Source organism: Anopheles gambiae, chromosome 2, assembly GCF_943734735.2.
Source record: "Anopheles gambiae chromosome 2, idAnoGambNW_F1_1, whole genome shotgun sequence".
Lineage (NCBI taxonomy): Eukaryota > Metazoa > Arthropoda > Insecta > Diptera > Culicidae > Anopheles > Anopheles gambiae.
The window spans coordinates 30,124,484-30,137,285 of NC_064601.1; the positions used below are offsets into that span (position 1 = coordinate 30,124,484).

Genomic DNA, 12,802 nt, shown 5'->3' on the forward strand with positions numbered 1-12,802 from the left:
AATGGCACTATCTACAAGGGAAATCACCCACACACACACACACACATACTATTTTCACAACCGAACCGAATCAATCAATCAGCCAATGGTGGCCAACACAAAGGCTGCATTTGCGATGGAACAAATTAGAAAGGGGAAAGAAAAGTAAATGTTTACTAAACTGTCTAGCGTTTCACTTAGTAGCCAGTGTGTGCGTGTTGGTGTGTGATAGACGGGTATGTAAATCAAAAAAAGAAACATTTACTAAAAGGAGAAACAAACAAACAGACAAACAAACAAAATGGAGCAGGTGAAAACGTACACACAAACACACATTCAAGCGAACAAAATGGTACAAATAAGCAAAGCGCAACGTCTCGCAAGAATTGTGTTTGTGGTCTTACGAGGCGAGCAAACAATAAGCCACACAACAAAAGAAGGCAAGAGCAGATAACTAGCATAAGTAAAACAGGAATGGCCGAAGGCGTGTAACAGTACAACGCATGTAAAAGGGTGTGAGCGTGATCTTTGTAAAAATGAATAAACGACTGTGTAGTGACGTACAGGAAGAGAAAACGTAGGAGAAAACGGAGAAAGCAACAAAAAGAAGAAAAAAAAAACAAGAAACAGTACGAAAATAGGAACATAACAGAACACTGTAGTGTAACAACAACTATCGAGTATGGTAACTATGATTATCGCTGATGATAAAACTATTGGAAACAATAACAGAAAATAAATGAAAACAAAACAAAAAACTATTTAAAAACAACTAAAATTTGTATTGTACAAAAACCATCCCGCATACAATCTATCCGAAAATTTATTTTACAAAAAAAATATTAAAACTACACGTAGTACGTGGAAGCTTGGAGTTAAAATACATTTAAGGCACATACTACTAACATTACCGTGAAGCTACCGGAATGATGTCATTCTTAAGACGGTGCTCACCCAGCTTAGAACGAGTCACTTTTACTTACCACCCCTCCCTTACGCAGCACTGAGCTGCCACATGACGCCGACCATATCGGGCCGCTGTTTCGGATCGTCGGCGGTACACACACGCCCGACCTGCAGCAGCTTGAAGCAGCACATCAGTGCTTCCGCATCCATCGGCAGCGATTGGTCGGCCAGCTGCGTCACATGCATCTGCTCCTGCACGGCCCGCGCAATGTAGTCCTTCAGATGTTTCTCCGTCCGCCGCTCGTCCCACGCCCGCAGCCCGGTGCCGATCTCGTACAGCACCACGCCGAAGCTGTACGTGTCCACCTTGGTGCTGAGCTCGCGCCGATCGTAAAACTCCTTCGGAATGTACGGCCGGGTGCCGTAGACGCGGGACACAACCGTGGCCGAATCCTGTACCGCACCCTGGCGCGTCAGCCCAAAGTCACCGATGCGCGGCTGCTTGTACTCGTTCAGCAGTATGTTGCCCGGTTTGATGTCACCGTGTATGAACGGTTTGTCGCCGAACGTGTGCAGATACTGGAGCCCTCTGGAGCAAGGCAAAACAAAAGAGAAGGTCTGCTATAGTGATGGTAGTTAGGGGCAACGATCACGATGCCTATTACCTTGCCGTTCCAATTGCAATGTTCATGCGCTCCCGCCAAGTCAGTGGAGAGGCAGGCCGGCGCGCAAACAAGCTTTTGTCCAGCGATCCTCCCGGCATGAACTGGTACACCAAGCAGGGTTCCTCTACCAGTGTACAGGACAGTGTAGGCAATTATGTGCTCAGCACAAACCGACCACCCCCCAAATACCTACTCTCTATGCAGTATCCAAACAGCGGCATGATGTTGTCATGGCGACACGAGTTCAGGAACCGCAGCTCGTTGAAGCTTTGCTGCAGCTGTATACGCTCCGCCTCGCTCGATTTTACCTTGTTGTAGTCGATCTTTTTGATGGCCATGAAGGTGTGCTTAAAGTTGCCCCGGTACACCGTCCCGAAGCCGCCCTTGCCGAGAATGTTCCGCTCGCTCCAGTTGTCCGTAGCGGCCGTCAGCTCCTCGTAGCTGATCTTCGGTATCAAGCTAGTCAGATCGGCTAGCTCGTTAGCGAAGGGTGAGTTTTCCTTCGAATTTGTCGGATTGCTTTTATCGTTCGTAGCAGCCGCAGCCGCAGCAGCAGCACCATCACCACCACCTCCATTCACTTTCTGGTCCGCTGCACCATCTTTTAATCGATGCGCGGCACGGTGACCGTTCGGAACATTCGCATTATTGTTCGCACCGGAGAAGGTGGCCATATTGGCGACAGCGTTCCGGCCGTCGCTCGCCGACTCTTTGATCAGCACATGGTACCGTGGATCGACGTAACGCTTGATCAGCTCCATACAGTTGTACAGCTTTTCGCGCGACAGCACAACAAACAGCTCGGTGATGGTGTGGTTGTAATTGCCCCACTTGTCCAGCAATTGTTCTGCAGGCGATCGATTGTTCCGTTGACAGCAGCGTTGCGTACTCTGGTTGGGGGCGGGAAAGTGTGAACGGTTGAGCAAGGCCAGGGCTCTAAGGGCAAGGCGGCCATACTTACATCCAGCTCGACCGTACTGTAGCCCATCTGTTTTTCGCCCAGCTCGTACCACTTGTTGTTTACCTCAAGCAGGGCGGCCAGCCGTTTCTTCTCCATCCGTGGAATGTCGTAGATGTAGACAAAGTTGGACAGGGGCGCAACGGTGGTGGCCGCGCTCAGCCCGCTCGGTTTTCCCTCCATCTCGGTGTGCTGGCCGTTGGGTTTCGACATGATGGGGCAGAGCATGCACCAAAAACTGTGCTTCGACCAAAGTGTTTTAATGCGCGATCGAAATTGGTGGAAATTCCAGCGGGGGAAATCCCATGCTGCGGAGGAATGTGAAATTTGATGATCTTGCGTGCGAAACAACAACTTCCTGGTTTGTTTACGTGTGCAGGATGTCACAACAAATGAACCTATCGAGAGGACCAGAGTGACCAGAAATACCGATTTATCTGTATTCCTAGCGATTTTTTATATGCCTACCGACTCACAAATGAGTCCCCTAAAACTACCGATTTTTCATTTATCCTACCGTAAATCACAGATTTTTTCGTAATACCAACCAAAAAGACATATAACCATTTCCCAAATCACTCAATGTATTAAACTCCGTATGGAAATCACTAGCAACCAAAACCAGAAGTTCAACAGGGACAACCAAGGCCCGTGTCTGTACTTCATGAGATGCGATGATTTCGGACGCGCTGGTAAAATTTTATATGGAATTCGACAGATAATGCAAGACGTGCGATGTTTTAATACGATGGAATCAATTCAATTTGAATGAATTGGTAAGTGTAATGATAAATTTTTGATGCGCCTACTGAAAATCGTCTAAATATTCTGGCCACTCTGGCAGCACTCCAAGCAACTGCAGCTGAAACTGACAGCTGTCATGAACCATCCAAACAAACAGCCAGAGCGGGCGCGCGCCTCCCGGTAAACAATGCGGTACCCGTACTTGCGAGCATTGAACGAGCGAATGCGTGTAAAGTGATTGTAAATCATGCAAAATGTCTAAAAAAGGCTCATCAATCAACCGCGCTGAACCGATGAAGCAGATGAGCTTAAAAAGCTATGTATCCAAGAAAGAGAAACCATCATCTACCAAGGAAGAATCAAGGTAACAAGACGTTCGTGTAGTGGGTTTGTTGCATACACAATAACTTTTTAATGTACAATTCGTTTGATTGTATGCTAGCACTCCAACCGAAACCGAGCCTCAAATTAGTTCCACCACATTCTGCGAACAGATTAATCTAACAAACTCGCCAAGCATTTTCAAACCAAAAATTCCCCTCTCGGTAAGTTGCGACGTTGTGTTGTTTTGCCCACCGGCTTTATAACCAGACCTCTCTGTCCCCGTGTTGTAGCGGCAACCCAGCACATTTGTAAATCTGGTAAACAGTGATTCGGACGATTCAAACCGCTCGCCTGCCAAACCCGTCCGCGACGAGACGGTGAAGCGTCTTCCACCGCGAAACATTTTCAAGGAGCAAATCGAGGAACAGAAGTCGACCGCGACCTTCCGACCGAGCTTGGACGAGTTCGATTTGATGGTGGAGAATTGCACCGTGCCTTCGCTGAAGCCGATCAATTACGACCCAATCGAGCTGAATCTGTCGACCGACGAGCGATATGTGGAAGCGACGAAGAAGCTGGAAGCGAATCTGCACAAGCTCGCCACCAAACCGGTCAGCCCCGTCAAGATGCCAAGGTTTGAGTTCAAGCAGCAGAAAGCCAACCGTATTTCGTTGGAATTAAACAAGGACAGTGTGTTTGGGGGCTCATTTGACGAGGTGGACGAGGACGATGATTTTGTGCAGAAGAAAACAACTCACACAACTTCCACTCCGCTTGGTGGTGGTCCGGCCGTATTACCGGCGGCCAAAGCAAGTGAAACATTGATAAAGCCAAGCAGCAATACTCCTGCCACCACCACGACCACCACTGCACTACAGCGTTTACTTAGCCCGGACAAGGGGAGGGCAAGCATTCGGTTTGATCCAGCGCTAAGCGCGTACCTGGACGAGATTTCGAACAGTGCCGGTTACAACCAAAAAACATCACAAGAACGCGAGATACGGAAGAATGTACAGTTTCTGGAGAAAGCGGAGCTAGGATTGCTGAACCTCTTTTTCGATCTGCTCGGCCAGGTGCCGGCCGAGAGCTTCCGGCGCATCGACAAACACTTTAACGTTGGTTGCTTCGAACGATTAAAATCAACCATCGACACCATTCGGGGAAAGATCAAAGTGTACGATCGTGTGTTGTCCGGTAAGCAACGATTGTCGCAAACCAGTACGCTGAGCAGCGCGACGAAGAGCACGACAAGCTCCTCCGCTCAACCGTCATCACAGAAGGCGGTCAACAAACCTTCCACAAGCACACCGAGCACCGGAGCGTGTCCACCGATCCTGTACGATCTACCGTTTGACGATCACCACTCGCTCGACGAGGTGCATGACGTTATCGAAAGTACACTGCCGCTTGACGAACCGGCCCGACGGAGGCAGGACAGTTTTACGCCCGCGAAATCCCGCTACGAAGAGATCGAGCAAGAGTTCGGGCTGAAAAGGGTGGATGAATTAAGCGGCCGTACGGCGCGGAAAGCGAGTGAGCCGGAAACACCACTGGGCGATATTGGACGACCGAAGCCCACCGCCAGCGGTGGTATGTTTGTGTTTAAAAAGCCCATCGCTAGTACGATTATGAACGGGTTGGAGCTTCCGGCGAGTGGTGATCGGGACCGGAAATCGGTCTCGTCACCATTCGCAGCAAACGGAACCCCAGAGGAGGACGACCTGCTCGATGATGAGGACATACTGCAGAGCATCCGGGAGGAGGAACTGATCAACCAGGGCCGATCGTTCCAGAAGAATCTTAGCACCGTCGATCTGGTCACGCCCGACACATCGTACCGGCGGCCCGACCCGCCGCGCATAACGTTCCCAGTGGAGCCGGACCCACCGGTGGCGACCACCGCACGCAATACGCAGTTCATCGAGAACATCAACACCCAGCTGGACGATGAAGGATGGCAGGTGTACGACCCGTCCATGTACGACGATTCGTTCGGTGAGCTGACCGTGCCGACCACGAACCAGCCAAAGCCCAGCAGCCGCACTGCACCATCCTCCTCAGCGGCAATGGAACCGTCCGGGACGAACGTTGGCCGGTTTCACGAAGGCATCCGCAACGACGGCATTACGGGCGAGTTTGACGGCATGTCGTATGCGCATTCGGCCCGACTGCAGGTCGCATTTAAGGAAACGTTTGGCTTGCGCACGTTCCGACCGATCCAGCTGCAGGTGATCAATGCCACACTGCTGGGCAATGACTGTTTCGTGCTAATGCCGACCGGTGGTGGCAAATCGCTCTGCTACCAGCTGCCAGCCGTTCTTACCGTCGGGCTGACGATCGTGGTCAGCCCGCTGAAGTCGCTCATTCTCGACCAGGTGCAGAAGCTGAACTCGCTCGACATCCCGGCCGGCCACCTGTCCGGCGAGGCGAACATGGCCGACGTGCAGCGCATCTACGACGATCTGTACAGCAGCTGCCCCGAGCTGAAGCTGCTGTACGTGACGCCGGAGAAGATCAGCTCGTCGGCCAAGTTCCAGAACCTGCTCAGTGCGCTCTACCGCCGCTCGCTGCTCGGGCGCATCGTGATCGACGAGGCGCACTGTGTGTCTGCCTGGGGCCACGACTTCCGGCCCGACTACAAGAAGCTTTCCGCGCTGCGGGAACAGTTCCCCACCGTGCCGATCATTGCGCTCACTGCCACGGCAAACCCGCGCGTGCGGATGGACATACTGGCGCAGCTGAAGCTGGCCCGCGATACGCGCTGGTTTTTGTGCAGTTTCAATCGACCCAACCTGAAGTACCTGGTGCTGCCGAAGAAGGGCGTCTCGACCAAGGCGGAAATGATTGAGCTGATACGGAAGCGGTTCCCGCGCGACACCGGCATCGTGTACTGTCTGTCGAAGAAGGAGTGTGACCAGCTGGCGGACGAGTTCCGGCGGGCGGGCATCAAGGCGAAAAGCTACCACGCCGGGCTGAGCGACGGTGTGCGGGAGGCGACGCAGAAGGAGTGGATCGGCGACCGGATCAAGGTGGTGTGCGCGACGATCGCGTTCGGCATGGGCATCGACAAGCCGGACGTGCGGTACGTGCTGCACTACTGCATGCCGAAGTCGATCGAAGGCTACTACCAGGAGTCGGGCCGGGCCGGTCGCGATGGGGAGATCGCCACGTGCGTCCTGTACTACAACTACTCGGACATGCTGCGGTACCGGAAAATGATGGACAGTAAGTGGTGTGTTGTTCGTGTGGCGTTTTTCTCACTGGCCTAACGACTCTTCTTTAACCGACGCTCTTCCACAGACGATACGTCCATTTCGCTGGAAGCGAAACAGATTCACATGAACAATCTCTTCCGGATGGTGAACTACTGCGAGAACGTGACCGACTGCCGGCGGACGCAGCAGCTGGAGTACTTTGCGGAATACTTTACCAGCGAGCAGTGCCTCGCGAACCGCGAAACCGCGTGCGACAACTGCCTGCAGCAGGGCAACTACAAGACGCTGAACGTGACGGACGACTGCATCATGATAGCGAAGGCGGTGCGCGATCTGTGCGGTGGCCGGAACCGCTTCACCCTGCTCCACATGGTGGAGGTGCTGAAGGGGAGCGAAAACAAGAAGGTGCTCGAGAACGGCCACAACCGCACGGCGTACCACGGCAAGCTGAAGGCGTGGGAGCGGTGCGATATCCAGCGATTGCTGCGCAAGCTCGTCATCGACGAGTACCTGAAGGAGGACCTGATCTTCAGCAACGACATCCCGCAGGCGTACCTGCGCATCGGCACCAAAATCGAATCGCTCGTCAGCCGGCGCGTGCGGGTCGAGTTCTCGATCAAGGAGAAGCACGCCGGCCGGGGCAAGCTGACGGGCAGGGCGGCCGGTGACGTGGCGGCGGCGGCGGCAGCACAGCAGGAATCGACCCAGATCGGCGCCCAGCTGAAGGATCTGCAGACGCGGTGCTACAACGATCTGCTCGAAATTTGCCGCGCTATTGCGATGCAGAAGAACGCGACGCTCGCCTCGATCATGAACATACAGGCGCTGAAGGCCATGTCGGAGAAGCTGCCGGAATCGCCGGCCGAAATGCTGACGCTGCCGCACGTGACCAAGGCCAACTTTGAGAAGTACGGCAAGCAGCTGCTAGAAATTACGCAAAACTATGCCGCCGAGAAGCTGATGCTTATGATGGACACCCAGGACCAGGAGGAGCAGGGGGCGGCGGTCACGCTGGTGGACGGTGAGTCGGGCGACAGCGATGGCGGTAGCAGTGTGGCGGGCGACATGGATGGAACCGATTGGGGTTCGCTGGCAAGGGCGGCCTCGCAGGGTGGTGGCGGAGGTTCCGGCCGTGGTGGCTACAAACGGCGCGGCAGCTGGGGCGCGGGTGGGGGAACGAGAGCGAAAAAGTTCCGCAAAACGACGACACGAAGGAAGGCGGCTGCCGGCACTAGTAAAGGCCGGGCGGGAGCGGCCAGCACGGGTGCCAAACGTGGTGCGGCGAGTCGGCGCGGTGGATCGTCCCGGGCCCCTCGGGGTGGCGGCGGAACGGGTGGATCAGGTGGTAGTTTCGGGCTGCTTCCGATGCCCGGTGGATATTAAGCGTTTGGGTTACACAATGAGATTTTTGTTTAATAAAAAAAAATCCTGTCAACGAAACGGTCTGTGATACATGTGTGTTGGGGTGGAGGACACAGTTCGCTGGATTAAAATTGGAAAACATTTGCAACATGTGGCAGTTTTGTCACGCTTTTTATCAAATTTACAACATTGTACAGGGCTTTAATACATGTTCCGCGGATACAATCAGCTTTTTGTTGTTGTTGTTGTTTTGGGACACAAACAAAGGGTCACTAAAATGCAAGCTTTTAAAACCATCCTTTCGGTTTAACAGGGAACGTTTAACGGTGTCAAAAGGACGCTACTGCATTCATTTATCCCCGTGCACGTGCCGGGCAGACGTTTAGATTCCAATCCAAGGAAGCGATGCAGTATAGTTGCTGGCTTTGCCACACTGCTTCTGAAGATTTCCACAGCAGGTCACACGGTAAAATCATCCTGCCCTCCCCCCCCCCCCCCCCCCCCTACTATCACATATCTTTCGGCGTTGTTCCCATGGACCACAGCAGCGGCCCGTCGGTCGTGATGCGTACCCGGTTGGTCGCGTACGTGTTGGAGGTACTTACAATACTGCCGAACTGAAGCGGCCTGCTGCCGTCCAGATTCCACCGCAGCCCGTCGGTCGTACACTGGCAGCCCTGGCCGATCGGGACGAGCGAACACCAGATCCGCTCGCTCACGAGTCGCTGCGGAATGTCGATGGTGTGCTCGCCCGGCCGCACCAACCAGGACAGTGAATTGCTCGATCGCAGAAACACGTCCACGCCGGGCAGAATGCCGTCCGCCAGGTAGAGCGTGTTGATGTTGGCCATTATCTGGTCGAGCCGGCCGGAGGATTCGCAGAGGGCCAGCACGCGCGACAGCTGATGGTCGTAGCCGTGCGATTTCAGCACCTTCAGCGATTTGGTGAAATCGGTCGCATTTTGATCGGGCGTGTGAACGATCTGTCGGGTCGGGAGATACAACAAACCCTTCTAGAGAGGACAACCATCAGGTTTTGGGGGTGGGGGGAGGGGGAGGGAAAAGCGCCAGGAAAGGGGAAGGGCAAATAGGCTGTTAGCAATTCTACAGCGTATACTTTTCTTTTCTGCGCGCGCTGCGTGCACGCTAGCGTACCGTGCATTTCAGCTGCTCGACGTACTCCATGGCCTCCTGGTTGCACGAGTCGAAATCACCGGTCACGAGATCGGGCGGTTTGAGCAGGTGTTCGCTGTTGATGTTGCCCTTCACCCAGTCGACCCAGCGGTTCGTTCCACCGTCGACGGCTACGCGCACCTTTGCTGCAATTAAATTGTAAGTAGAGCATAGAAGAACAAGTTACTACAGGTTCCAGGGACAAGAAATCTCCACTACAGCAACCACTTACCACCATTCCATAGCGTTGTGAAGTAGTGTTTCTCCAGCAGGATCGGTCGATTCAGCAGCACAATCCCGAGCCCGTCGTCCAGCCCGTGGCCATCGATCAGGCTCGCTGGCAGCCACCGTTTCGCTGCTGCACCAGCGCCGTTTGGCATCTGCAAGAACAAGGTTTTAAACCACTTCCGCGCCATTGTCACCAGGACCGGGAACAGCAGCAGGGCGGTCCCGTCGTTGGATGTTTCGAAATTTTCACCCGTTCTCAGGGCAACCGTTTTGCTTTCCAGCTGCTACTACCATATCCGAGGGAAGGAAAACAAAAAAAAAAACAAACCAACACCGCACCGCCTACTTACGTCATCAGATGTTGTATCGTCGTTGGGCATTGCTTGCGGGCGAGCCTGTGGGAAAGCGTGTTGAATCACTTCACGTGGTGATGGAGATAAACCGAGGCTCGCGTTCTTTTGACCTCTGCGTGTGGAGCAGTTGCGGACAAATTAGCGCAAGCAGGTTTTGCGTGCAGTTGCAAGCTGCACCGCGTATCGTGTAATGCGCGGTACCGAGTGAACGGGCTTGTGTTTATATTTACACACCACACAAGTTCAAACGTCTCGGCTGCCCGCCTGCCTGCCCGTTTCCAAATGAAACCGGAACTGTCAAAAATGCCAAACCGGCAAACGGATGCAATGCGTTGCGTTTTATTAGTCTTTTTACTTTTCACAGAACTGGGCACATCTGTTTTGAATATTGGACTCTTTTCTTTTTCGAATGTGTTAAACACTGAACCTTAAGGCGCACTCTGCTTTTGGGCTGCTATTGAGGGTATTAATATTTATTATCTTTATGTTTGAGAACTTGGTAAGCAATCAATGCACAGGCAAAAATGCAGATATTGGGCAGGTGATAAAAGCACACCGGCTATAATGCGCAAAGTGGGTTGTATTTTGTAGGGGATGAATTTCACAAACCCCACATTTTAAGGCCGGCATCGTTCGAGGAACCGAGGATACAGGCACACCTCACGGATGTGGTAGCGGTTCAGCAGCCAGCACAGGAACCGTTCCAATCCCAACCCATAGCCACCGTGCGGTTCCGTACCGTACACGCGCTGGTCCACGTACCAGTAGTACGGTTTCGGGTCGATGCCTTCGCGCTTGTATCCGTCCAGCAGCTCGTCGTACTTCCAGGACCTCATCGATCCGCCAACAATTTCGCCCACGTTCGGCAACAGCACATCAACGCTCTCCGTAAGGCGCGGATCGTCTTCGCACTTGGCCATGTAGAACGATTTAATCTCTGCCGGGAAGCGGCACAGCATGATCGGTTCGTTGATCGTGTCCGTCATCTTGCGCTCGGGCGCCTCCGGAATATCCTCGCCGAACTCGTAGAAACTGCCGTCCTCCTTCGTGACGTTGTTCTCCTTCAGCCAGACGATCGCGTCGGCGTAGTTCATGCGCCGGAAGGGCCGCTTCGGTGCCACAAAGCCCGGGTTCAGCTCCTGCACCATGTAGCCCCACGGGGACTTCAGCACCCGGTCGACAACGTCGCAGATCAGATCCTCGAGCCGGTCGAGCAGATCGTCGAAGGTGATGAACGGACACTCGCCCTCGATGTGGCTATACTCGGCCAGATGGCGCCGGGTGCGGCTCTGCTCTGCGCGGTAGCTTTGCGCCACGCAAAACACGTCACCCAACGCCGGTATGCACGTTTCCAGATACAGCTGGGAGCTCTGCGTCAGGAAAGCTTCCTCGCTGGGAAAAGGCCACACAGCAAAAAGCAGAGAATGATAAGGAAACGTAAACATCGAAAATGCCCCTCAGCGTCCGTACTTACCCGAAGTAGTCCAGCTTGAACAGGGTGGCACCGCCCTCTACCTGCGTTTGCACGAGTGTCGGCGGTGTCACTTCCGTGTAGCCACGGTCGAAGTAATGCGAACGGAACGCTTGCATCACTACGTCGCGCATTTTCAAAATCTTGGACGTGTTCTCGCCACGGATCATAATGTGCCGGTTGTCCAGCTGAACGTCCGGGTGTGCCTCCTCGTTCAGGATTGCGTCAGCACCACCGGCCGGCGCCAGTCCGATCAGCTCCCAGTAGTCCGCGTGCAGCTCGTGCCCACCGGGTGCCGTTTTGCCGGCGGGTACCTCCTTCAGCGTACCGAACAGCTGCACCGACGATTCCGTCGACAGCACGAGCGCATTGTACGTTTGGCACAGGGTGTCGGTCAGCACGCACTGCAGAAACCCGGTACCGTCGCGCAGTGTGATAAACATCAAGCCCTTGCCTTGTCGGCGCAGCCGATGCACCCATCCGTAGATGCGCACGCGAACGCCCCGATTGTCGGCACCGTGCGTAATCTTGATCGATTTGGCTGCCGGCCAGGACGGATCCTCCTGGATGGTGATCTTCTTCGCCTCCTCCAGGTTCTGTTCCCGGTTCTTGGCCTTCTCTTCCTCCTCGCGCTTCTGCTTGTCGCCCTTCATGTTGTCGCGGGCCCAGATCTTTTGGATCTTCTTCAGCTGCGACTTGGCGGCCACCTCGTACGGGGATTCCGCTTTCTCGTCCTTGCTGTCGGCGTAGATCGTGGGGAACGGTTCCTTGCCGGCATGCTTCATCGCCCGGAGAATGGTTTTGAAGGGTTCCTCTGCCGTGCCTTTGCCCGTTTCATCGTTGCCACGTTTTTCCGATGTGTACAACTCGCCTGCAATGTTGGAAGCGGTTGGATTAATATTTTACGTTGCACGAGCTGATCAATAGACACACTGCATTGCATCAGAAACGCATTTGGTGCAGTACCGCATTGGCTGGTGCAATCATACACCAATCATACGAGAGGTGGTGCATCGTGTTCTATTCACACGCCCGCCATTTTCGATTGCATTGGTTTGCAATGATGCAAAGCACAGTGTTTGGTATTTACTTACTTAGAGTTAAGTTTTCCATTGCTAGGCCGGATTAATGATACGAAGAACGATTGGCCTTTCGTTTCACAAGTCGTGCACCGTATTCCAAAAATTGACTGCGTGAAAATGCCGTCGTGTTGTGGTAGCGACGACTGTCAAAACGAAACTGTTGGTTTAAAATCACTAATTGAAAAGCTGGAGGGAAAATCCACTGTCGAAGCAAAGTGATTTTATTTGTTCTTCAGTCTTTGCGTGTATCGCGCGACGCAAAACCGGGTGATAATGTATAAAATCGATTTTTAAATGGCTTTCCAATGTCTTCCAAGGTTATAGGAAATTTATCTGAAAATC

General features: G+C 53.4%; 4 protein-coding genes across 5 annotated transcripts; 1 reads left to right on the plus strand and 3 right to left on the minus strand.

Annotated features, from left to right (window-relative positions):
- Positions 1 to 740: 740 nt before the first annotated feature.
- On the minus strand, positions 741 to 2,903 carry LOC1272997 (serine/threonine-protein kinase pelle). The gene is made up of 4 exons (XM_311931.5): positions 2,512 to 2,903; positions 1,744 to 2,440; positions 1,551 to 1,674; positions 741 to 1,474 (listed from the first exon to the last, which is right to left on the minus strand). The coding sequence occupies exons 1-4, from the start codon at positions 2,734 to 2,736 to the stop codon at positions 973 to 975; spliced, it is 1,548 nt and encodes a 515-aa protein (XP_311931.5). The 5' UTR covers positions 2,737 to 2,903; the 3' UTR covers positions 741 to 972.
- Positions 2,904 to 3,381: 478 nt separating this feature from the next.
- On the plus strand, positions 3,382 to 8,231 carry LOC1272996 (recQ-like DNA helicase Blm). Its single transcript, XM_061650580.1, has 4 exons — positions 3,382 to 3,616; positions 3,695 to 3,797; positions 3,867 to 6,801; positions 6,877 to 8,231. The coding sequence occupies exons 1-4, from the start codon at positions 3,507 to 3,509 to the stop codon at positions 8,172 to 8,174; spliced, it is 4,446 nt and encodes a 1,481-aa protein (XP_061506564.1). The 5' UTR covers positions 3,382 to 3,506; the 3' UTR covers positions 8,175 to 8,231.
- Positions 8,232 to 8,278: 47 nt separating this feature from the next.
- On the minus strand, positions 8,279 to 10,215 carry LOC1272995 (thiamin pyrophosphokinase 1). 2 transcript variants are annotated; one of them, XM_061650584.1, is made up of 4 exons: positions 9,905 to 10,215; positions 9,559 to 9,706; positions 9,309 to 9,472; positions 8,279 to 9,166 (listed from the first exon to the last, which is right to left on the minus strand). In XM_061650584.1, the coding sequence occupies exons 1-4, from the start codon at positions 9,932 to 9,934 to the stop codon at positions 8,663 to 8,665; spliced, it is 846 nt and encodes a 281-aa protein (XP_061506568.1). In that variant the 5' UTR covers positions 9,935 to 10,215; the 3' UTR covers positions 8,279 to 8,662. The 2 variants fall into 2 exon arrangements, with proteins under 2 accessions (XP_061506568.1, XP_311929.5); XM_311929.6 differs by having other exon boundaries at positions 8,279 to 9,136; positions 9,905 to 10,212.
- Positions 10,216 to 10,351: 136 nt separating this feature from the next.
- LOC1272994 (asparagine--tRNA ligase, cytoplasmic) lies at positions 10,352 to 12,633 on the minus strand. Its single transcript, XM_311928.4, has 3 exons — positions 12,473 to 12,633; positions 11,382 to 12,249; positions 10,352 to 11,299 (listed from the first exon to the last, which is right to left on the minus strand). The coding sequence occupies exons 1-3, from the start codon at positions 12,489 to 12,491 to the stop codon at positions 10,525 to 10,527; spliced, it is 1,662 nt and encodes a 553-aa protein (XP_311928.3). The 5' UTR covers positions 12,492 to 12,633; the 3' UTR covers positions 10,352 to 10,524.
- Between the last annotated feature and the right edge of the window lie 169 nt (positions 12,634 to 12,802).